At 39.3% G+C, this 26,113-nt stretch overlaps 2 protein-coding genes across 4 annotated transcripts in view; one reads left to right on the top strand and one right to left on the bottom strand.

The window, feature by feature from the left end:
* LOC139151326 (GTP-binding protein Di-Ras2-like) overlaps positions 1-26,113 on the top strand; it is a 65,088-nt gene that overhangs the window by 15,830 nt on the left and 23,145 nt on the right. The window contains exon 1 of one of the 3 annotated variants that reach the window (XM_070724023.1): positions 8,546-8,732. The exons of the other annotated variants lie outside the window; for them this stretch is intronic. The gene's annotated coding sequence lies outside the window, so the exon portion shown is untranslated. Of the gene's footprint in view, positions 1-8,545; positions 8,733-26,113 lie in introns of those variants that run through there. 3 annotated transcript variants of the gene reach the window in all.
* On the bottom strand, positions 10,869-12,843 carry LOC139151312 (uncharacterized). The gene is made up of 3 exons (XM_070723998.1): positions 11,945-12,843; positions 11,147-11,383; positions 10,869-11,045 (listed from the first exon to the last, which is right to left on the bottom strand). The coding sequence occupies exons 1-3, from the start codon at positions 12,051-12,053 to the stop codon at positions 11,023-11,025; spliced, it is 369 nt and encodes a 122-aa protein (XP_070580099.1). The 5' UTR covers positions 12,054-12,843; the 3' UTR covers positions 10,869-11,022.

Here is a 26,113-nt window from a genome sequence, read left to right as displayed (position 1 = left end):
TCCGAGCTTGAAGAGGTAGCAATGCGGGACGTACAGAACAATACCAACCATAAGGAAAGAGAAACCAACTGAGGGAAAATTATACGTACATCTATACATCCATCCATACATCCATCCATACATCCATCCATACATCCATCATACATCCATACATACATACATACATCTATAAATCCATACATCATACATCCATCCATCCATACATACATATATACAGTGTACACACACACACACACACACACACACACATATATATATATATATTTAATAATAATAATAATAATAATAATATATATATATATATATATATATATATATATATATATATATATATATATATATATATATATATATATATATATATATATATATATATATATAATTTGAGTTTGGCCTTCTTTGGAGCAAAGATCCATTTATGAGTACACCTGTATTTCACAGTCTTGTCAACTGGCGTCGTTTGTTTAGATAAATCACCGGACACGGAGGAATGTTTCGTCATTAAGCAGCATTTACACATGACACATAGTTGTCCATTAACGTTTCATTTTGTCCTGACAACTCCCATGTTTAAGTCAGGGTGACTATCCCACGGGGGTTGTAATATTTATTTTTTTTTATCCTGGCTACAATGGGGAATAAACGATCATAGGCTCCCGAGTCTCCGTTTAATTTTCAATGCATTTACTGAGTGTCCAGATCGAGGCCTGTAATCGTACGTGTACGCAAGAAACGTGACGTAAGCAAGCAAACAAACCAATCAATAACTTACATTTGACGTGACAGGCCAATTTAAAATTGCACTGATCACACCATGATTCATCTATTCTCTGTTAATGAATAACGACGCAAGAGTTCATGCCATAGCTATACATTTTGTATAATATTTTTATTATTTGTTCTATAAATATTTTCTCATTCTTCGCCCTATAGTGTATCGAAACTTACAAGGCATTAGCTTTGCAAACAAGTTCAACTGGCGACGACGACGTCCGATATTTCACACCTATTGTGATGGCAAGTTGAACCCCCCCCCCCCCGACATTGACAAGAAACCGTATTTCAAAAACATGACAATAATATTCATTTGAAAGTACTTAAAAAATGACAGCTAGTGGAGCTTGAAATATACAATTCAACGTGTTTTACGATGCCTGTTGATTTCTCGATAGCGAGGCCCGTAGATAGTCTAATTGCTGTTATCTATTTACATTATCGGGATCGTCTATCGATCTCTGATTAAACAAATACCATGAATACACGTTACGCCGGTTATCTGTTGCTTGAAACCTTAGTGCGAATATTTTGACAAAACTATCGAACTATCTACATGTAGAACTGCATGTACAATCTTGTTCGCCCCAACGTCCATATGTGTAAATATTGGAAAGCATATCACATCTAAACCTACGCTTCCCTCCATCGATACATCCGTCCATCAATCAATCTACATTCATCAATCCTTCCATCCATCTATTTATCTGTCTATCCAGCTTTACCCTTCCATGTATCTCTATATTTGTCTACCTGTCTGTACGTCTGTCTTATGATCGGTTTCGGTCGCTCTCAAGTCCTGTATGATCATCTTTTGTTTTGGTTGCGTTTCGCTTTTTATGTTGTTCTGTTTATGGTTTGCTCAACGCACGCAGTTCTAGCAATGATGAATGTTTTATCACGTTTATTTCGCAATCACACCGTAAGTAGGCCGGGAGGGGGGAGTTGTGTTTGATAGTTGTCCGGCCCTGCCTCTTCGGGTCTCTTTCAATGAACTTCACCCAGCAAATAATTTATAAGGCGCAGGGAGGAAGCATCGTCAACAAACTGGATATGCGTTATCAGGAGTCATTCTCAAGACTTTTCATTCATTAATGTCCGGACGTTCGACTTAAATCGCCTCAACCGCAGAGGCATAAATTGCAGAGGCATAATTGTTTTTTCACCTGCGCGTTGACTTGCCGCCACACGATCCGTCTCTGTCTTGCTGAAAATTTGCGATAGACGGTCGGATGAGCTGAACCTGACAACTTGAGCGTGCCGGACGGAAATCATTTTGCACCTGCAAGATTTGCGCTGAACAACAGACAGCAAATTAAATAGGAAACTGTCCGAAAGGCGCGGAATTAAAATAATTCAACTCATTTTCCAGAAAACCAACTCGACAGAATGGAAAACAGTTAAGACAGATTACCCGGGCAAGGACTTCTAATTTAGAGCCTGATCTTTTTTTTCTGTGTGAAGCAGCTGGCTAAGCAACGTGTATTCTCCCACACAGCAACTGATGAGCCATTCTTATCAAAATTTAATATGCTGATCGCCATCTCTGCACCTGCCGTACGTAGATTTGGAAAAACACCATGCTTTGACGGATTAGCACGAAAACCGTGTATTACCCTGGTCACCCGTACTTTATTCGATTTTCAATATTTCACTTCCACAGAGAACGCCTATCCCGGCCGTGTGCAATACTTTGTCGGCGGCATCGAAATTTTCAGAAAATTTGCAGAGCGCAGGTGAGTTCAGTCGCTCACGCGTTAAACTGCGAGACTCGTCAACACCATCTAAACCAGCTGGGGTAGTACATCGGTCAATGTGAACGAACATCGAGTTCGCTACTCGTGTCAAGTACGCTAGTGCATATATTTTTTTCTTTGAACATGATTCCATCCTCTGAAGCCTCTATTTGGCACTATTGAAATCCTTGTACAAAGATTCCAAACAAGAGGCCACATTTGAGATTCGATGATTCCTACCACAGGGACCGACCTTCTCTCTCTGTTTTCAGTATTTCAGAAAGGGTAAACGGGTCAAATATAGCTAATTGAGCCGCAAAATTAATCCAGCCGAAGACTGGCAAGCGAAGTTTTTATGGGAATTTCACGAAATGCGGAACAATCAGTGTATGACAAAAGGTGGATACATATGAAGAAGGTACAGGCGCCACTTTGGTTATTAGATGCTGAAAGTAAAACATGCAAAATAAAGACGACAGATTTTCGAGAATTTTAAAGAGAGGTAAAGTAAAACTCTTAAGGAACACTGTGACATTTCTACCGGCCAAGTATTTCGCTGGTCTGCTAATATGGCTCTCTTGCTGTGTCATTGGTATGGCTTGGAAACACAGGTAAAATTTCCCTGTTTATTGCCCTTCACAGAGGAATCGTGGACAGTAAGACATATAGGGTACAAAAGTGATAATATTATTTTGCTGAAAAAAAAACTAATGCAAAAGTGGATCACGTTTGCATGGATCAGTAATTCATGGACAAAGAGTGGCAATGTTTCTACACACCGAAACATTTCTCGATTAGTGTCTAACAATATTGTCATCAGTTTGTATGATCGATATCTCCCACAAGCTTCAGCAACTTTTGTAATTTTTTACCGTATTTATATTACTTTCTATTAAATTAGTTAACGATGTAAATTGGCCCTTATCATATAAGCCCTGTGTAATGACGCCTCGCCATCAATCACGCTGAGCCGCAGAAATCCGTATGCAAATTTGTTTGACCTTTAACCCTGTGCTTCTTGAGGTATAGAAGCTGGTTCTGCTATGTCCAAGAATTGTGAAAAATCAAGAATTAATTGATATTTCAGTTCGGTTTGCCTCTCAATTACACGGCACCTTCGCATTAAAAATGTCTGCAGCAAGATTTCGAGAAATATTTCAACTGTGATTACATCCGTACCGTCACGTCCATGAACAGCTAGTCACGTATAACCCGTAAACCAATCACAGTCCCTCCACGCCTAAATCATTCTTTATCTAATCTGTCCCGATATTTATCTCATTAATTCTTGAGATGTTCAACTTAAGATGTGAAACATCATTACTACGCAAATTAAGGAATTAGTTGGTATGGATGTTATCGGTGTCTTTCAATATCATATTTTGTGAGATCAATATCTGAAACGAACTATGAAAAAAAAAGATAGGGGCGACTTTTACAGAGCTTAATCATTGTGTCTCAATAAATAATAAATTATGCAAATGACATATAGTTGTGCCATTTTATGCGCATTTAAATAATGTATCCTGCTCAAGCCGAGCAATAGTTGCAAAAGTTTGTTGAATATGCAAATTCAAAATTTGACCTTGGCTCGGTCGTTGCTCTTAACCTTTCCTCTGGTTTGTGGTATCAATATCTGAAGTGATGCGCCTTGAAAGAGCGGGTTGTCAGAACTGCGAATGCGCAACTTTCTTGTTTACAAGCAATATCTAGGTGTATCACGTCAACGTAGTTGCAACATTGAAATGTTGAGATGCACATTATGGCAAGCATGGTTTCAACTTTCATCAATTGGCACCGTATCTTGGATAAAGTGTTTAGGATTAGTCGTATGGTTCCCCATGCGACCTTTAAGCGTACTTCCGACCACCCCCTTCCTTTAATCCTTTGAGCGCCAAAGTCAATTTTTGTTACCTTTACAAAATATACCCCAGTCAATTTTTTTCAGATTTTTGCCAAAATTTTGATTAAAAACTGTAGCCAATTAAATGTGATGTCCATTTTGTTCAAAATTATAAAAAAAATTACTGGAAAATTCATAAAAAATGGTAAAATGTTGCACTAAAATTTTGGAGGGAAAAAATACGGCACTCAAAGGGTTAATACTAGATTTATGTCAGCATGGTTTGAATATGATTAATCATGCAAATTTAGTTATATTATGTAAATAACGCCCAATGCTATACGTCATCGTAAGGCTGGACATTCTATGTACAAATTGTTTGACATAGGGCATGTGAACTTCTTTAGAGAATAATTAGTGATTGGCAAGCCCCTGCTCTTCGAAGATTACCTTAAGGTAATATGCACCTCGAAAGTGAAAGAGTTAAACTTTTGCTCAAACTTTCCTCAGTGAAACTTTCAACCATTCTCTTACCGAAGCAAGAATAAAAATCAGGGGTCACCGTGCAAACTTTGGTACCAGAGAGACAAATAACTTGCGATTTCTCGATATTTGAAATTCAAAATGGCCGCCATCCCTGTGTTAACTCTATGGGAAAAAATAAAATTTTCGATTTTAGAAAAACTAAGACGGTGAAAACTTTTTTTTCGCCAAGAGCTTCAAAATGAGCCCCCACAAGTGGTAGGTCAGAAGAAAATTGATAAAATTTGAAGGCTCGAATATCTGTCCCCGAGGTGCGTTCTACCTTAACGTGATCGACATCCGCAGCAGGCTGATAAACTGTTTCTGCAAATTTGCAAGAGATAAAACATGAACTCTCAAAATTAATTACGCAACTAAAAGCAATTGCGCATGCTTAATCAATCTACAGTTTATCTTATGTCGTTCTCTGCTTAATTCTTTTCGGTATGCCTAATTTATCAATATTCTTAGACAAGCTAATTGCAAATTCTCACGAAAATATGCAAAATATTTTGTAATGATAAACATGTAATGGTCAATTTTGATACTGATATCACTCTACTTACCACATAGCATAATCATTTGTTCGCCTCCCGCGACATCCCGTCACTCCTTTGGAATAAAAGTCATGTCCGTGATGGGGATAAATTAAGTTGAAAGGGTTTAGAGTTCGAAGCAAGGTTACACATAGTAAAAAATATATTGCATTCTTCCCCTGCCAAATAGTTTTAGTTGATACTGAAGTAATTCTTTCCAATGTTGCTATACAACTGTAATTTCAACACGGACGCCACTATCTCGTCTAGAAAAAAATGTTATAAGAAGTTATAAGAAAAGAACGCTTGCGTCATCCTGGAAAATAGTGATAGCAAGAAACACTGCTTTTTGTAAACACTGCTGCACTCAAATTTCTTGCATGGAAGAGCAAATACAGGATTATAATACGTTCACCGGAATTTCAGTTCTTGATAACTAGTTGACTTAGTCATCGAGTAAGCACGGAAGAAAAACATTCCTTTGCACGTATAGCTCTTCTACTCTGGCTGTTTTGTCAGAAAACAGTTCAGGATAACATCACATTCACATTCATGATTTACAAAGGTAGGTATTCTACTGTTCTGCCACTTGTTCTCACAAAATTATTTGCTGCCATTAGCTTCAGCTTCATCATTTCTACATCCGAAAAATGAATCATAGAGTCGATTGGTATTCACGGAAGGAAAAGTTGTAAATTGAATTGGTTTTCTGGCTTCCCGTGAAAGAGTCTTTAGAAGTTATGATTTATTCCTGACAGCGTTCAGGTCATATATTATTCCAAGAAAGGAATTCGACTATGAATAGTCGGATGCTGACCCAAATTTGAGTATGCATGCCCCGTACAAGCGGGAGTTCCGATGTCTTTGAAACAGACGACCAGAACGCCAACGCGCGATGTCACACAGGTAACTACTCTGTGTCTTATCTATCCGGTTTCGGCAAAGCACAAAGCATTCAGCGTATTACGGGGATAAAGTGCAGAAACTGGGACTTGTTAGCCTTGACGTCGCTTAACAGATGCTTCATAAATAAATAATAAAATGGATACAGTGGGGCGTATATAAAATGAGGATGACAGACGATAACGCGCCAGTGCAAAAGTTTGTTGACATTTTCCCCTCACTTTTATAAACGCGCGCCATTTTACAACCGGGAGTGTACAATAGAAACATGCAATGTTTCTATAAAATTTTAGACAATTTCCATTTAAAAAGCAAGTCTTCAAAACAGCCTGTTATTCGAGTGTTTCTTCAATGTATCACATATTTCCCAGCCAAGTGAGTGATATACACACTCAAAAAGTATTCATCTCGTGTTACAGGACAAGTAGTGTTTTTACTTTTCCATTAAAATGTTAATCTCTCTCATCAGTTTGCCGCCAATTTGATGTGTCTATCGTCAGGAGGCTTCTATGCAGATTTGACTCCTTCTCAATCATTATTATTTTCGGAAAAGACTTAGATACTAACTTGATAGAGGAGGGAAGTGATTGTACAAGATAAAGCAGTACTTGAGAAATACCAACAGCCGCCCACCTGATAATTATTGAAACTGTTGGAAGCAAAGAAGAAACCGAAAATACCACAGTATTGTACAAAAAGCGCTATAATGATTCATCAAAACATTTATTTAGGAATGCAAATTTTCAGCGTCTGTATACATGTATCAATGTATGTATCTATGCATTTTGCACATCCACATGGGTATCTACACAGCCGATGGTATACCTAAACACTATTTGCATAATCATGTCAAGGCTTCTCTACCCATAATGCAAATCTGCAGAATTGTACAGCCTAGTTTTCAAATCATGGAAAAGGTTTGCTTTGTGTAAGTTCACTGTGTATGGTGCCGCTCCTTGCTTGAGCTAAGATGGATCAAGTAGGTGAAAATATGTAATTTAAGTTTCACGATATCGATAAGACGTTTATGCCCTGGTTCCTCTTCATTAAGCACTGCGCCCCCATCGACAAGCGAACTAACGGGGAAAATACATCACCACTATATCGCATAGTACCACAGGGATCTCAGAAATTCGATCCTTGTTCGCACTGGTTTTGTCCTTGTTGGACACCGATCGTGAGATGATTAAAAACATGATTAAAGTCTATAAACGGCCCGGTGCTCTTGGGGATACTTCAGACGAGCGAGCGCAAACAAACACAATACCACTGTAATTGAGCTCCTTGTACAACCGTCTGGATCATGTACTTCATTCATGACACGAGCCCATTCGTACATGTTTTATATATATATATATATATATATATATATATATATATATATATATATATATATATATATATAATATATATATATATATATATATATATATAGATGATATAAAGTAATAGGAAACGACAACATTTCAACTTTCAAAGGAGAACACAGGACCGACATCACGTAGACTGTCAGTGTGAACAAGAACTGACGTGAGAACCAGAGATAGGGAGCTGCCCCTTTAAACTACTGGCATTTCCCGATGCGTCCAGCAACTACCAGTGGAATGTGCATATGTAAATAATCTCCTCCGTTTGACGTTTCACAAATGTCACGCAGAACGAATCACCTATATTTAGAACGTAGCTTTCATCACAAGTTTGTAATGGAAATGTAAATTTTCATCGAATACTTCGATGCAAATTATCACTGTGGGAAAAAAACGTGATTTTTGTTTATTCTTTCTGCATCATATCACTATTTGAAACGTCCCTTGCGTATTTCAGGCCCCATTAAGGTATGGACCAATTATTGTCAATGGTTCCTGACTCCACCGCGCGTGCATTGGTGTCTCATTCTTGGCATTCAAACGTGTTTTTTCATATTGGAAAGTTACCGACAGACTATGTCTGCCGATATTATCCGCGAAATTTAAATTCCAGTATAATTCAGATCGAATTTTATTTGCCAAAACTACTTATCGATCCGTCCACAAATCTAATACTAAAATTAGGGTATTCTTGCCACTGTAAAATTCCCATCATGGCCCCGTTCAAAAATGATAAATTCAAACTTTAATTATGCGTGTAATTGTAATAGGGCCACTATTAGCCAAAAATGTACAATTTGGCAATTAAAATTCCGATCGCGAAATAGAGGTCTTGGACATAATGTGTCACTAATTACTATGTAATGTAGCCATGTTTCCGATGTTCGCACTCAAGCTGACTTGTCTCATACGCGCCTCCGTGTACCGTTCCTTTGAGTTTCATATTAGACTTTACCCCCTTTTTGGGACGGCTTTATCGTTTTCGTCGGCAAATTTTGGCGTCTAAGCAGTATACGGGACGAAGGCGTTAAACTGGCTGTTGTACTGTGAGGTGAGTGTTCAAGGGCTGCAAGTAAAAGACTAGTGCGGTATTTTCAATGCAGCTCGTTCAGGAGGCGATGTAGCAGTTTATATACGGTTACAACATTCTAGCTTATTGTACAACGCTTGCAGTTATTTCTTGCGCTTGGACGTTCACTATCCTAAAGCTCCCATTAGCGCGGGCTGACGCATTTTCACGTTTTCTGTCTTTCTGTGTGGTTGTACGGCGTCGCGATGTGATAACATCCACGGTAACAGATATAGGATATAAAAATACGTGTTTCGCATCCTAACCAGTGCATGCACTTACAGAAATACAGCGTATAGGACCATAAGCAGGTTTTGGTGGGGTTGAAGGCGCATCGACGGTGCGACTGGTTTAGTTAGGAAACGCATCGTGGCAGGTTTTTTGTAGAAAAACATATAATATATATAATCAAAATATTAAAATATAGTTCATTTGACGGGGAAAGTAATATATAACAGCTGTTTGATAAGGGTTTCCATGTTAATCACCACGGCTGCAGAAGAATTTTAATGCACCATAAATACGACGATTATTACACAATTTTCATGCTTGGTTATTTCGTTGCCATAATGTACACGAAGTTAATTATTTGCACTTTCTGACAGATGTGTGCAATCAGCCCGCAGAGAGCAAACACCCGCCGATGCCATGCGGCTCAATTTTTACCTACCGCGCAAAAAGTTTGCGCATCTCGTCAAACCTCGTTGTTGAAAAAAGACCTTCTGCGTCATATTGGAGAACAACAGCGCACTGCAAAGGTTGTATTGAACCATAAATACATAAATGCATGAATACGTCTATCAAGAGACCACTCGCGAATTCTCGCGTGAAGTCTTCGGGAACTTGCGTTTTATTTGTTTTATTTATTTATGTTTTATTTGTTGATCGCAAAGCCAACTGGACATACATAGAAAGGGAGGTCTCAACCTCAACAGTTGTGAAAAAAACGTATGGTATCGATACCGTCCGCCGTTCCACACGATCTCCAGAAATTGTATGAATCTGAAATCCGCTCAACATCTTGGAAATAACTCCATTCTAAGAGAGATACCCCTTCCCCACTAAGGGCAACATCAAAAGTTCAATATAATAAATCTAACTTAATTGCTTAAGTTTGGCCCCAGACCCCCCCACCCCCCCTTCTAACTTAACTGACCTAAAATTGAAAAACATTGCGGACTCATACTCTGTACTATTTCTTTCAAACGACATACCAATGTACCATTGAATTAAATAAAAATCGAAAAACCATTATAAAGTAACTAAATACTTTTATTGCAACCCAGAACACAATAATAACAACAACAACAATAAATTTGCACATAAGTCATAGACTCTCCACAGACGCTATGCCTTGATTCAAGGATCAGGCAGAAATCTCTACTGGTCTTTGCAAGAATGTCAAGACGCTGAGATTCCGGTCTCCGCGTGTTCCAGCTGATACACAGGGAAGAATCAAATGGCAGGATCTCTTCCAGACTAATAAAGTCACTAAGTGCTTGGACACAGCTTCACTTCGGAATCAGCGAACCAACATCAGCCCCTGCACAATGCAAAAAATTAATATTATACAATAAATATTCAGAAATATGGTGCTTTCTAAAATGTATGAATAGCCATGGAAATATGAATTAGGTTCCTAAACTTACTGTACAGTGTACTGGTAAGGAATATAATTCACAATTTCATAGCTATTAATTCATATTTTTCCCAGACATGTATCAAAATTTTGAAGGTTACATAGTAAAATTAGATATACTATGACACTGATATATCATCTAATTACGTTTAGTGTTCGCCAGCACAGTTTGAATACTTGAAGGGTACAATGTATGTCCACGCATGGACATGTGGGAAATAGAATACAGGCATTTCCCTCACCAATGTACATGTGAATTTTTTACAAGTCATTGAGCAAGTATCTAAAACTACTATTTATGTTGAAACTAAATTTCCATTAAACTTTTCATGCAAGTTACTTTTACTGGCAATTTAAAATATACTACAATGTACTACCCTATGTTACAAATTTCAGAATCCTGAGGAAATCCAGAACACAGATTAACATTCAAATATGTCGTGTAATACTATGCCAGAGAACTGACAAAGTATAACTTACTTGTGCCTGCTAGAAGCTTGAAATTTGACATGCTCTCTCTCACTTCTGGTTTCACTGGATCATTACAGTACTTCTTTTCTTGTATTTCTTCGCTCATAATTTAGAGTTGTGGGTGGATTGTCTCTCAAAGTGTTGTTTCCTGTTTGTGTTTTCTTAAACCATAGTAGGTTTGACAGCTGAAAGAAAATATATATATATATTTGAATTAGTATCAATCATGTAAATATCTGCAATAAACGTTCTTTTTTAAAAAACAAAGATGACAAGTTTTTCATACCTAAACTGACACTGCACTCCATCCACCAGTCTAAATTTGCACACCCAGTCATGATCACTTCTGGTTTCATTTGCATTTCTCTTTCTCTCTCTTCTCTTGGTTTGAAGCTCATTCTGCCTCTCATTGTAATGAACCAGGAGTTCATGTCTTTCCCATCAGTTTTGGATGATATTACATACATACAGCTCCGTGGACACAGCTTCACTTCAGACAGAGATGGGCAACCAACATCAGGACCTGAACAATTCAAACAAATAACAATTATATAATAAATGTTTCAGAAATATGATGCTTCCTGAAATATATCAATAGCCATGAAATATGAATTGTATGATTTTTAATTGCACTATTAAGAAATACAATTCATATTTTCATGGCTATTCATGCATTTCATAAAGCATCATATTTCTCAGACATGTACAAAAATTTTGAGGGTTGCATAACAAAATTAGATATACTGTGACACTGGTATAACATCTGAGTAGGTTTAGTGTTTTTCAGCACATTTTGAAAATTAGTAGGGTATATGTACAATGTATATCCCATGGTAAATACATGTTGAATACATGCATTTTCCCTTACCAATGAACAAGTAAAATTTTAACAAGAGCAAGTATGAAGTTGAAGCTAATTTAAACTTTCATGCAACCTTTTGTGTTGTTTACTTTACAGGCAATTTTTATAATATACTTTTGTTACAAATTTCAGTAGCGTGGGAAATCAAGCACACAAATGAACATAATTCAAATCTGAAATGGAAACCTACACTACGCCATACAACTGAAAAGTACAACTTACCTTGTGCCTGCTCTTTTAGGTGCTTGATATGATTGGTCACTTCAAAAAATGTAATGTAGTGACCATTATGGACGGCACTGAGAGTTGGGGTTGGTAGCTTGTTCCCCATACTTAATGCAACTCATTAGAGTTGTAGCCTTGATAGGGTTTATTGAACAGTGAGTGCACATTGGAGAAGTACATTTTGTGAATTCCAACATATATGTTCTCCTCACACAATGTCTTTGGAGAAATATATACTCTTTTCGAAGCCTTTCCAGAGCTGGTGTTGCTCTGATTTCACGGATTCCCTTTTTAAATACCTTTTCCACATTTTCATGATCACTGTATGGTGTGTTTGTTTTCCTTCAAGGCACAGGAACTGGTATTATAGGAAAACCATCGTGATCTTTTCTCCAAAACTTATTCAACATTGAAATGGCATTATCAAACACATCTGCATTTTTTTCCAGTTTTTTCTGCCACAGATAAATGACTCTGCTGACATGAAGGTTTACTTTCTCCAGGTAAAGTATTAGGGAGAGTTACAGACACCAACATTTTAGAAAGGGGGGACCATTCTGCATAACTGGTCGTCTATGACAGTTCTCAACTGTTGGAAACATAATACCATCTGTTTCAAAAGTGCAGCCCTTTCTACAGCTGTCTGAAGCATACCGTTAGAAATAGTATTTAATCTAAGCTTAGAAACGTTTGCAAATTGTTTTTTAGATCAGATACTGCTGTGTAGATGGCGGTTTCATTTGTTGATACTGTTGTTGAACCCTTTCTTTTAGGGTAAAGTTGTATGTAGTCCGCCATGGTCTCCATGTATAGAAAATACGTCGCTGCTATTGTCCCACAATGGGGACATGAACGATTGGGCACCGACAACATCGGGGTTAAAATTTCCGATGGACCGAGTTCTAAATCTGATAGGAAACTCTGAATCAATCGCAGTCGGCTCTCACTAGTAATGCATCCTGTCGTGATTGATCAAAACGAACGCCACTGGTATTCGGGGCTTTTAGGGGTGTACCTTCCGCATTTGAAATGGGAGACCTTCCTGACTACGCTCATCTGACTCACGATTACCAGTAGCCCTGCGTACGATGCTGTGTGTTCCGCTACAGCTAATCGCCCCGCTCATGTGGTGAGCGGGGCGATTAGCTGTAGCGGAACACACAGCATCGTACGCAGGGCTAGATTACCAGCAACACGTTCATCGGAAAAATATTTCAAAATACCGGTAGACTGTTTCGGCTCGACCTCCTGGACAAAAAAAACTCAACCAAAGATCGTCGGTCATTTTTGAATTTGGCATGCCACAATTTCGTTGCGCTCTCCTGTACATCAGCACGGGATTTTCCCTGTTGTTTTTTGATATTTAACTCCCAAATCTTGTTCGTTAGTTTCTGAAAGTCGTTCGTAGGGCATTTATACATTGTGTGAGGAGAACATATGCGAGAAAATTCGAACTCACCAAATGTGCCTCACTGTCCAAACCCGCAGCCGCTCAGCGTTTCTCAAGGCTAAGTTATGTGTGCGCACGTGCACGTACACACCGGAAACCACCGCGTCCAAGACCCCCATTTTGTAGCGCACATCTCAAATCTCGTATGCTGAACTTCGACCGGGTGGCTGGATCGATTTTAGTGTACAAAAAGCAGCCTTGAAATCGTAAAATTTGCCAAAAAAACGTTAAATCGTTTTTGACGGCACAGAAATTAATTTGGTCAAAAACCCCCCACCCCCAAACTTAAGCAATTAAGTTTTTTTTCAAACATCGATCTTTTGACGGCGTCCCTAAATGTAAGCAATACAAACAAACTAATTGATAAATTAATAGAAAATGTGTATCTTGCCTGAAAATTCTCTCAACTATCAGGATTACCTGAAACTCGGTTCTTAATCGCACAACCAGTCTGCCTGATTCAAGAAAGACGTAAAGTAGTTCCAAAAGTGCTCGCCAACAACCACACGTGAGTCTGCAGCAGTTGGCATTTTCTCCCGTCAGCTGTCGAGTCTTTGTATCATGCCAAAGCCTCTCTCCGTGAAAAAAAACAGCTCCATACTGATCAGAATGACGACTTTCGGGTTAAAGCAAAAAGTCCATCAATTCAGCCGAGATATACATTCTAGTCAACATGGAAAGCATGTTTTATGTGCATTAATTTTGAATTAATTCATGTCATCAGTTACGACTACCGTTAGGTTCACTACCTTTTCAGCGGCCATAAATCATGCACGACTGTATTAAGATAAAACGATGACATTTGTATCTGTCGACTGAACATAAAAGGGATCTTCCCACCGGGTGCCATCTGTACACTGAAAACAAACGGGGAGATTATGTATTAAAGTGCAGAGAAGTGATCGCCAATGCAGACGTGAAGGCATTTCGACCCTTGTCACGCTCTACATTCAAAGGTTCCCTGCGTGTAAATGCTATACTCGTAAAGTTAAGCCATGCGCTTTGGCGAGAGAGAAACACAAATCCTTTTCAGCGGGCCAAACATTTTGTGGTAATAAATAAGAGCGTTAGTATAATACATTTATTATGTAACATAAAATTCCTCTTCCTCTTTTGGGCTGAGTTGAAAATATGACTTGGGAGAGTAGACGAAATCGATATAATGTAACACGCTGCCTGTAATAAACCAGTGTTCGAAATAACACCTGTCCGGCAAGTCCGAGACTGGTTGCTTTTCTGCAGGACTTGTAAAATAAAAAAGTTACCAGTCCGGCGGACAGGTTGACTTATAGTGTGGGAGTCTTCTTTAAAACTATTGTCTGCTATTTTTTCTCCGGGCTCCCATTCAAATTTTATGGCAAGACAGTTTTCTTTCCCGTAAATTCATCCTACTCAACAGCGCATAACAAAAATACTTAGGCACTTAAAAGTAATCGCAGTATCAGGACTGGTAAGTTTTTGGCAGGACAGGCAACTTTTTTAAGTTACCAGTCCTGGTGACTGGTTGATATTTTCCACAAATTTCGAACACTGAATAAACCCCATCGTGTATCAACACACATTTCATTGGTTCAGAGAGATCTAACGACTTCATCACCGTCCTAGTCGTGACATGAGGAGGAGAAGTTGAACATAAAGGCGTGACTGCAAAGCGCAACTTTCTTCTTGAACCTCGTTCGCAATGCTGTAAAGGGATGGACCAGTATTTGTTTGAGAGGGAATATAAAAAATAGCTGTACGGTTTTTTAAGTGGGGAGGGGGTTTACACGCTCTGTTTAGTCCAAACTATGTAAAAGTTAAACGATATAGTGCTCATCCTCATTATGATATCACCCCTTCCAAGATGAGATGGCTCATCCCTTACTACGCAGATGCGTTGGTTCTGTCCTTAAAATAATATTTTCAAAGAAATCGCAAGTGTTTGATCAAATGCGCTGGACTGGAAATGGTTAGATCTACTTAAAATCATATACCTATGAGAACCACTTTATAAACTTAACCTCGTACTAATATCACAGCCTTATTGGTGATTATGAATTATATTGCGCTACTAAAATTATTGTAAGAAGTCGAAGGTCATCGAGAAATGTGAGTATGAAGGTCAAGTTCACCACGTTACCACGGTGATTCAACGGTCGCTGAAGCTGGCGGAAGCGCTAAAAGTAAACTATCAACAATACATGATTTATTAACACTCTCTTGTGTTCGTGGTAAAATTGATGGCTTTGTTCAAAGGTTGCTTTGATGTGAGGTCACACGTGTGCAGTCGATTTTCTAAGCTGATACCTCGCCTGTTGGCGGCAGGGCAGGTTGAGATGACCGAGAAAATCCGAATACTTCGTTATGTGCAGGTATGGGGTTCAGCTTTCGGCGTAGTAAGTCACGCGTCACTTGCTCAAACCTCTGCTTTGAAAACGCGACCAACTGACGAAAACGCTATGTTCTTTTGCTAACTTTTGCATTGTCGACAAACGTACGATTAAAGGGAGGCGGTCGTCGGAACTGCGCATGCTCGGCTTTCTTATTTACAAACAATGTATTTCATGCACAATATACAGATACATCATGTCAACATAGCCGCGACACTTAAATTTTACGATGTACATTTTGACAGACGTGTTTTAACGTTCATCAATCGCCAACGTACCTTGGATACAGTATTTACATCGGTCGTAGGGGTCCTTCGCGACATTTGAGCGCAGTTCCGATGACTGCCTCCCTTTAAGTATGTCGAGGAATATAAGGGAAAATGGGAAAAATTTCCTTTCTGCTGCAAATTTGCATCAAACATACCTCAAGGAATGAAATGATTGTGGTATGTTTAAGAGAAACAAGAGAATAGGACGTCTTCATCAATATGTAAACTTAAAATGCTGCTCATATATATATATATATATATATATATATATATATATATATATATATATATATATATATATATATATATATACTATATATATCCTATATATAGCCTTATATATATATATATATATATATATATATATATATATATATATATATATATATATATATATATATATATTAATGCATCTGCATCTGTAGTGGTGAATCTTAGATTGACGAATCTTCTCAGAGAGGAAATACCTTTATTCCCATGAAATTGATATAGTTTTTCGCGAGTTGACTCCACGACCAATATGTGGCATAGAGGTCTGTAATTCAAAGCAGCAAAAGGTTTCTCTCAAAAACGCGACGTGTGACCAATGACGTCGTCAGTGCTGTTTCAAATCAAAACAGGCTGACAGGTTCCACGATATCACGAACGACGATGTCAGCAAGCCAACCACACAAGCCAGACATTGACGGCACAGCAGGGGAAAAACCAACAAGTACAAAATGTGCTTAAAGTGTCTCCCGCCAACCATGTACTCAAAAAAAAATTGCCCAGTTGCCAGGCAACAGCCGAGGGGTGTAGGCACACAAATAATATGACATGCAGAGTAAGAAATTCGACACGGTGGGCCACCTATTACATCGCACGGATGTGATGGGCAGGTGTGGTAAGCTACGGTATGTACGAGTTTAGGGGAAAAAAACAGCGATAAATTAGCCTTGTTCAAACTATTGAATATTTGATTGTGTGTGTCTCCCCAAAGTCTCGTCCTCGTTTATCGAATTCGTGGTCGTCGTTAGAGGCCTCAGATAAGATAGTCTGGGGATGATGTGAGAAGATTTTCCAATCGCTATCACAAAATTGTCCCGTTAGGTGACACAAGCGATCTTCCTTGCACTTTTGGAGATATAAAAAATCGTGAGGTGGAGAAGTTGGTTTAACTTTTAACTAGAAACGACAATATGTCAAATGTGAACTCACAGAGGACAACATAAGTAATATGTTTACTTCAAATAACATGGCTCCGAAAATAGCTTAGGTCGATCTGAAATATTTTTTTTAGTTTCAGGTTTTTTCCCTTCTACTCATACGACGAAATAGTTAAAACTCGATAACTTAAAACCGATCATTGAAAACGTGAAAAAATTTACGGTTCACGTGCACAGGCTACCGTAAAGGGTGATTAGCTGTATTTTTGATCATTTGTTCATTATTTTTGTTTTTATGACAACTTCCGGTCCTCGTTCTACACCCCAAAGCATATTGAAAAACCTGTTTAGCTTGTCAACACAGCCTCTGTACATGTTTAATGCACTGATTTTGTTTACGTTTTATGTTTCAACAGAATTCACTTGACAACAATCAAAATACAGTCTATACTTGTACGGGCTAATTTGACAAGCTGAATACCGTGTGCGTCAGGAAGCTCCAAGGAGTAGAGCATAAAACTATGATTAAAATCAGATATAAAAAACAAAACAAAAATAGTGTTAAACATATCATTCAGCTACTGGCCCTTTAAACACGCAATATTTTTGTTTTGCTCAAGTTGATATAACAAGGCCACGTACATTTTTGTTCAAACTACTCTTGTTAACTAGATATTGAGAAATTGGAATATGAACGACGTTCCTCTTGGCGATCTCAGCAACGTGTGCAATTCCTAGAAACAAAACGTACATGTACGTCGAATCGTGTATAGCGTCACTCAAACACGTTCATCACTTCTACATGCAGTTCATCGCAATGACACACGCCCCCAGTGGTCAAAGCTGCAGTGACTCGGAACTGTAACTTTTTTAAGTGGGCGACTTTGCAAAAAGTTGTCTTTTTCTCCATAATTGCACACGACTAAGTAGCAATGAGTAGACCGATGATGATAAAGACATACACATTGTCATTTCCTTTTGACACGGTTTTCTTAAACGTTCCTTTAAAAATGACTTTCAGGTCAGACGAAAGAATCGAATTGAGTCGATGGCCAACAATGAGATACAAAATGATGTTGAAACCGCTAAATCTTTGCAGAGTCAACTATGTAACTCAACGTCACTTATTTTCGCTGGTTCTCTTGTGGAGAAAGACATCATCTTACTTCGTCATCTTGAAACCTAGCAATGTTGACACTGCGATATCACAGTGAAATACATTTGTTTTATTGTGGTTCCTCCCATCGTCCGCCAGCACGGCTTGTTAGCCAGACAGGAGTCTTCCACTATAAACTTATAACTACTGATTTCGGGAAGCATCCGGCTGCCCGAACAGCTGGCCTTGGCAAGCGAAGATGGGTTCCTCCTAAAGAGTGTTATGAGTACGTTTCAAGAATCTGACCATATGACTATGGCGTTTTCTTTCGTTTCTTACACAATACATGCATGCAAGTCAATGGAATCGGCTGACACTGCACTATCAGTGAGAAGTGTCATATCCCTTGGAGACTTATGCAAATGCGTCTTTTTGTTTTCGGAGAGAATTGCGCTGCTAGGAGGCAAGAAATCCATTTACTCTGTTTCTGGGGTGCAGCGAGACGCGTTACCATTACTCTTGGAAATGACCTTTTAGTGTTTGTACCACGGGGCGCTCACAGGTCAACCGCCCACCAGGAAAGTGAGTAAATTCATGCGAAAAATAAGAATCTATAAACCGCTTTACACTGTGCTTCTTTAAATAATGTTGCACAGTCTTTATTGTCTTCGGTTGTAAATGTAAAAGGCTTCCACTTGAGGCGTAAACAGCAATATTGTCACACATACATACATACATACATACATACATACATACATACATACATACATACATACATACATACATACATACATACATACAACAGTACGTGCGTATATTTACGTATACGGATATTCCAAAAAAAGTGACAATACTTTTGCTGACATCATCACTGGATAAGTTGTATCAGCAGGCCAGACTAACATTTCAGTTGCCTTATCGAAGTTGATAAAATTGTAAAATAACTGCAGTAAGCACTATTTAGTCGACGTGAAATGACCAGACAATTGTTTGGAAACATTGACAACGTTAAAAGGCTCTCTAAATATGCGTCGGTGTTGCCTTCTGTGCCAGTGCGTGTTCTCGAAAGCGCACACTCGTGAACACGTCAGTTTTCAATCCCCGTTTACATACAGCCATTACTTTAATGAATGCAACAGTTCAACGTTGTGATTTCAATCGAAGAAAGCTGACGGAAAATTAGTGTTAGAGTTTACCGTTGAGATGCGACCCGTGCTCATTCGTGTGCATGTTTACTGAGCACAGACCCTAAGGCCATACAAAACTCCCCGTTTCCAAGGCGATGGGACTCCTGCCTGTTATTTCATTTTGCGCCGTACAAGTAATTAAGCTTTCACATGTCAAAAATGTTTAGGCGCTGTTTAATATTTTACACTACGCCAGAGCCGGCCGTGAGGCTTATCGGAGACGAGTGGACTAGAAATTTCACGCACACCGTACACCGGAGTGTTTAACCGCATCATCGCCAACAAACGAGCACGCCGAAGTATGGATGCTATCACTTTAATACGGAGGCGCCGCTTGTAGCTTTGGTGAGAAATCTGGTGTGCACACAAGAGCGTAGTTGCCACTTTTGCCAGAACGTCTGATTACCAAATCTGTTCAGCGGAGGGAAGCCTGTAAAAACCTCCGCCAATTCCAGACCGCAAAAGTATCGCTTGGCAAGAGATAAAGCGTTGAGAGTGCTGACTGATTCAAACCGAACAGTGCATAGCCACGAGTAGGTCAAAGTCTTAAAGAAAACATCACTTCGCATTGCCGTAGATCTCTGCTGAAGATTTTTTTCTCATCTCCGTATATACTCTCGAAATGCTACTTACTAGACTCTTCTTTCGCTAGGATGTTAAGCTGAGTTTTTCACCAGCTATTCGTTGTTCTCAACGGCGATAATCACGTGTCCGAGAGGCACACATCCTCCGCCGAGAAAGAGGAAGATTCAATTCGGTCGACGCTGTTGGTTTTACAAGGGAACGTGATCAGTGGTGAGAACGGTTTTTTATTAAGGCAGTGAGTCAGATTAAATCTCACTATTCGATTACAAAGATGAATAGATATGACTCAAGTAATCTCTGGACTGACCGCGGCGACCTCAGCTGACCTGGGTGCCTGCTAAACTTGCAAAGAGAGGTGCAAAAATGCAAATAGAGGGAAAGATAATCTATTTCCTATAAAATCTCTGCAAATTTCAGACTTTAAAATTATCGCCAGTCGAGATAAGGCGTAAAGATTTTCAAATTCAGGCGTGGCGTCAAACATACTAAAAGCGGGTGATGCATATATCATATTGTCATAGAGTAAATGTACCACAGATAGAATAAAATCAGTGTGTGTGATATGTATATATATATATATATATATATATATATATATATATATATATATATATATATATATATATATATATGCCTATGTATTATATATACATACATACATACATACATACATATATATATATATATATATATATATATATATATATTATATATATATATATATATATATATATATATATATATAGACACTCCCGGAGAAGACGCATACAAGTTTGATGGAGAGAGAGAGAGAGAGAGAGAGAGAGAGAGAGAGAGAGAGAGAGAGAGAGAGGAGAGAGAGGAGAGAGAGAGAGAGAGAGAGAGAGAGAGAGAGAGAGAGAGAGGAGAGAGGGAGAGAGAGAGGGGGGAGGGAGGGAGAGAGATGTGAGAAGATATGCTTTTGACTAAACCTTTACAATTTCGGATTTAATATGATTGTCACATGACGTGAAATGATTAGCGCTTACAATTCCTGGGTGCCGTGTCAAATATACATGTACACCAAATGCAAAAGAAGGATGAAGTAGTACTTATACTACTTTATAGCAGTGCCATAAGAAACACGCAAGAGTTCAACCAAGGTCATGCATGCAGTTAAGAAATGTATCATGCAAATGAGAAATATTCATGACGCAAAAAAAAAAACTGAATGTTGGTATGCAGTTCTTCAGATATGAGTTAAGTTCTCTCACAGAATCATGTGGAACAGTCACGCAGGAGGAGGGGAAAGGGCAAGCTGGGAAAATTTGAGCAAATTTGTCTGACTTGCCTTACTGCCAAATAGCTCACGTCCCTTCATTGTGACTAAATAGCGTTATTTACGGTCAATTTGCTTTTTAAGTGCATCGTGAAGGCCGTGTAGCTCTTGTCCTACTAAATTAGCAAAATCTAGCTTCCAAGACGTGCCAATACTAAAGTGGGCATAATTTTTGTCGTTGTGTGGATTGCGAAGCGGAGAAGACGGCAAAACGGAACGATAATAACAATGAACAGCGCAAATATGACAGTTCTTCTGTCGTCGAGAATTTCCCGCTTTCTTGAGTAATCGTTTTTATTTTGTAAGAGGAAAAGAGCTGTAATTTGATGCGTTCAGACACACCTATGGTCGCTCTTCCCTACTTCAAGTACTCTACATAGGGTAAATACATACGCCTCCCCAATGGGTGATGATAATAATGTATGCATGCAGGGCATACTACAGATTTCCGTATCCTTAACCTCGAAAATTTACTACTTTTCGTTTATCCAGGCGACACAATTCGAAATTGATTCGATCAATAAACAAGCATACTGCATATATTGTCATATACCTTCCTGCCTAATCAACCGAGTAAAATTCTAACTTCATTCGCAAGACCAAGTTGCAACCTCCAATGGATCCTGTAGCCCAACAATGGTATGCTCATACAAGACCCTCTAGGTTAGGAATGTTTTTCACATACTAGGCGCAGTGTTGAACCTGTGGATGTACCTTGTAGTAGTAGTTTGCCTGGAATAGTGGCATGTTTTCTGCTAACGTGCCGAGGGATTACGGGGAAAGACGTCGGGCTCAACTTTACCACAAGGAAAGCAAGTGTACTTTACCCTGGCTTGAAGACAAATGATCGTCCATTACTGTTATTTCGCCTCGCGTAAACATAATCTCCGCGGTCCCTTGGTAATAAGAGACTACCACAGCAAAACGGGACGAACAAACCGGGCAGCCGGGCAATCAAGCGACCTGTGCTCGCAGATATATAAACTATACACCGTGCAAATCGTTTGACATCACGTGACAGAGTAACCAGTCCGTAACTAACACGCGGTTTCTCCTCGGAATAAATGTCGCGTTAGATCTGATGACGCAGAAACGCACTGTCAGTTGCGAATTTCAGTCCCTGTCGAAAATGCCACCAGAAATAGCAAAGTGCGACAAAGGGAGTTTTTGTTTAATAAGGATAAGGCAGATGATAAATTCCATGGGCAGCTTGAGCTTATTACACTTCCCTTGTATTTCATCCAGGAAACTTATGTAAACCGTAAGGTTCCTACCTGATTTAATGTAATCTCTAAATTGAATTGAATTGGCCAAAGTGGATTGGGACTCGTGAAAGGGGATTGTGCACACTGAAGTAATTTACACTGTCGGGCCCTCAATTTCGCCAGACATGCCCAGGAACAGGCGATAGGCTTAGCAAGTTTGTCTCTCACCGCGATGATCAATGGCTGTCTTACCATGGCGGATGCACACTCCAAGAGAGTCTTTTGTACAGTGTATGCCAAGGGCGCGGTTTCCGCCTTAAGACAGATCTGTTCTCAAGAAAATGGTTCATCATCGCGTCGTTTTAGGATTTTGGGATATGCCGCGCTGACGGTGTGGTGGGCAGGGTGTTCGGAGGGTGAAGGGAGGAAAAAAACACTGCGGCCACAAATCAGTCTTTGTCGATTGGCAAAGTAATCCCTTGCGCTGAGGTAAATCCTCGGTACTACCTGCACGACTTGGAGGAAATGTTAAAAAATTAATGTGATCTGTCAAAACGTGTTTTTACTGCATGCGGAGGGGGAGGGATGCCAAAGCGGTAAAAATCTTGACGCAATATTAAAATATTTGTATTTTGAATTGTAAAGTCGCCTAGAGCGGCAGTAGCCAACAGAAAGCCTTTCTAAAGTATGTTTTCTTTGCAAGGGTAAATCTACCAGACTAAGTAGTAGGGGTGTCATTGTCTAGTTTCGATCGACTTGTGGAGACTCCGACAAAAAGTTCAGAGAGAGAGAGAGAGAGAGAGAGAGAGAGAGAAGAGAGAGAGAGAGAGAGAGAGAGAGAGAGAGAAGAGAGAGAGAGACAGAGAGAGAGAGAGAGAAGAGAGAGAGAGAGGCGAAAAGTTCAGAGAGGTGACGAGGGGAGAGGGGAGGGAGGGAGGGAAGGAGGGAGGGGAGAGGGAGAAAAGGAGAGGGAGAGATTGAGAGAATTTGAGATAGGAGAGTTCATATTAAACTAGAGCTGTCAGAACATAGGTATTGTCGATCAAATGCTTCTCCTAGCGACCGAATATCTCGAATGCAAAACACATCAAATAGCTTTTAAGACTTATTCTAAACGCGATTTAAGAGGTATGGAGGGCAAAGTAGTTCAACAGTACATTTGACGACAGCAATCTTTTTATATAAACTCAATTTACGTTCTTAGGCGTAACGATCCCGAGCACTGGAAGATGGATGGAAGAATATCGCCAAAGAATTGAGCGCGCGGCCATGAGTGCCTGTGACGTAATGGGGAATCAAGTCGTAAACGACGGCATGATTTCTCTGTCAAATTATCTTTGGGAATATTGTCTATTGTCTCCGTGTGGACAGATTCAGATTCAGATTCAACCCGAGTCTTAGTCCCTGGGATTGTATGTCACGTCACCCTGTGACCGCGAGGTCTTCGGTAATTACCGAACGGTTGGACCTGGGGAATCGGAGCATCGGTCACATTTTACAAAGCGCTCCCCAGGGGCTCCACATCGTGCCAGGTACCATTCGGGCCACATTGCAGAAGATATAGGTTGGTTTGAAATCGTTTAGGGGAAAGTTGACGACAGAATACGTGTCAAACTGAGGAGAAAATAACCGAGTACCCCAGTTCAATTCGGGGGAATCCGACGCATACCGTCAGTTTGGACTTCGGCCACACATTAGCAACTTGACTTCACCAGCTCACGAATCAGACCCGTAGCGAGCAATTCAATACACGTCCACACACAGCCTGTCTTCAAATCTAGGACGCGGACCCGTCGATCAGATATCTTTGCACGATACTAATCTCAAACTTATGTAAAATTTACAGATATATGCGACCTTGTTTTGGATCTTTAAAAGAAACTCTCTGAACTGCACATGAACAGTATAGGATAGCATTTGAAGTGCATTCTGTCAAAATCAACACGGTCTCGCTGCTCATTACAATAAAAGAATATGTATTTTCCCAATCATCGTTTACATTTATTGAATTCGTCTGATTAAACGCCCGATACTAATGATACTAAATTCCCGCGGAGTAATGGCGCCGTATCTCCCTGACGATCAGATCTCCGCGTCTTTTTCCCGGCATGCATTTGCCGCCAATGAGCGGCACCTTTTTCAAAAGCATGAAGCTCAAAGTTTACGAGCCCCCCAAAAGATCCTTAAAACATAATGCACACGCAATGCCGACGCAGAAGGCAGCAGCCGAAGAAAATACGGTACTTTAGTTCAATTTCATGAATACTTGATATTCCCGCTTTCAATAATGCACACGACTTAACAACAGGATAGCCTCTGCAGATGATATGCGGCATATACAGTGCGTAATTTATGATATCATCGTCAGATTCAACCATAATTGAATGATGATAATAAAACAGAATGGGACCTAGTACATTATTTGTAAAGCTTTCACATCTCTCAAATAATCCCACAAAGCAATTGTTGATATTAAAGATATGCCGTCGGGCAAAAAAGAGACAAGTGTTGTTAGGTGGATGTTCATATCAAGCAAGGTTGAGGCATCTCACCTCAATCGCAATATTTACCATCGAGTTGGTACATTGTACTGATAACTTCCATCTACTTTCTCAAGTTAGACGCAGAAAGTGCGTGTACTGGTAAGATCTCTGTGTTTAAGGTAGAATGCGCCTCGGGGACAGATATTCGGACTCTCAAACTTTTTCAATTCTTTTCTGATCTAACAATTGTGGGGTTCATTTTGAAGCTCTTTGAGTAAGAAAAACTTTCACCGTCTTAGTTTTTTGCAAATCCAAAATTTGAATTTTCTCCATAGAGTTAACACAGGGATGGCGGCCATTTTGAATTTCAAGTACCAGTAAATCTTGGATAATTTGTCAAATCTTGGATATCCATTGCAACCTGATAGTGGATGTAGTATATACCAAAAATTGCACAGTGACCCCCGATTTTTATTAATGATTTTGAAAGTGAATGGCTGAGAGATTCCTTGAGGAAAATTTGAGCGAAAATTTAAGTCTTTTACTTTCCTGGCACATACTGCCTTAACACATCTGTAAAGGCCACAAAAAGAGTCATACACCGTCCTCAAAAGACTACATATCTCAGAGAGTACTAGTATATTTTCAGATCACTGGGGACTACAAAATAAGGACTGCATAAAGTTACAAGTCATTGAGAAGGCGTATTCATAACCTTTCCGAGAAAAGTTGGAGAGTTTTTTAAGATAAAACTATCAAATTCCTTGTCGAGACAGATGTCTATTGGGAGTTTCTAGGGTTTCAGCCGGTCAACTTCAGAAATGTTACAGATGGTTTACAGCGATCCTGTAAACTGTACTTTGAAGATCACTCGAGGTTTACACGAGGAGCTTTAGGTTCATATGTACTATCTGTCCACAATACCGAAAGTTTGTCACAGTTCAAAACACATTCACGTAATTTTCTACATTCTAAGTGTAAGAATGAAGGCTCTTCACTGGATTAGGTTCAAGTAGTTATTGTTGATTTTCATATTATACGTAGACTATAACTAAGTTTTGTAGATTTGTTTATATATAC

This window comes from Ptychodera flava, chromosome 15 (genome assembly GCF_041260155.1).
Source record: "Ptychodera flava strain L36383 chromosome 15, AS_Pfla_20210202, whole genome shotgun sequence".
NCBI classification, from domain to species: domain Eukaryota; kingdom Metazoa; phylum Hemichordata; class Enteropneusta; family Ptychoderidae; genus Ptychodera; species Ptychodera flava.
This window is presented reverse-complemented; position numbering and strand designations above follow the sequence as displayed.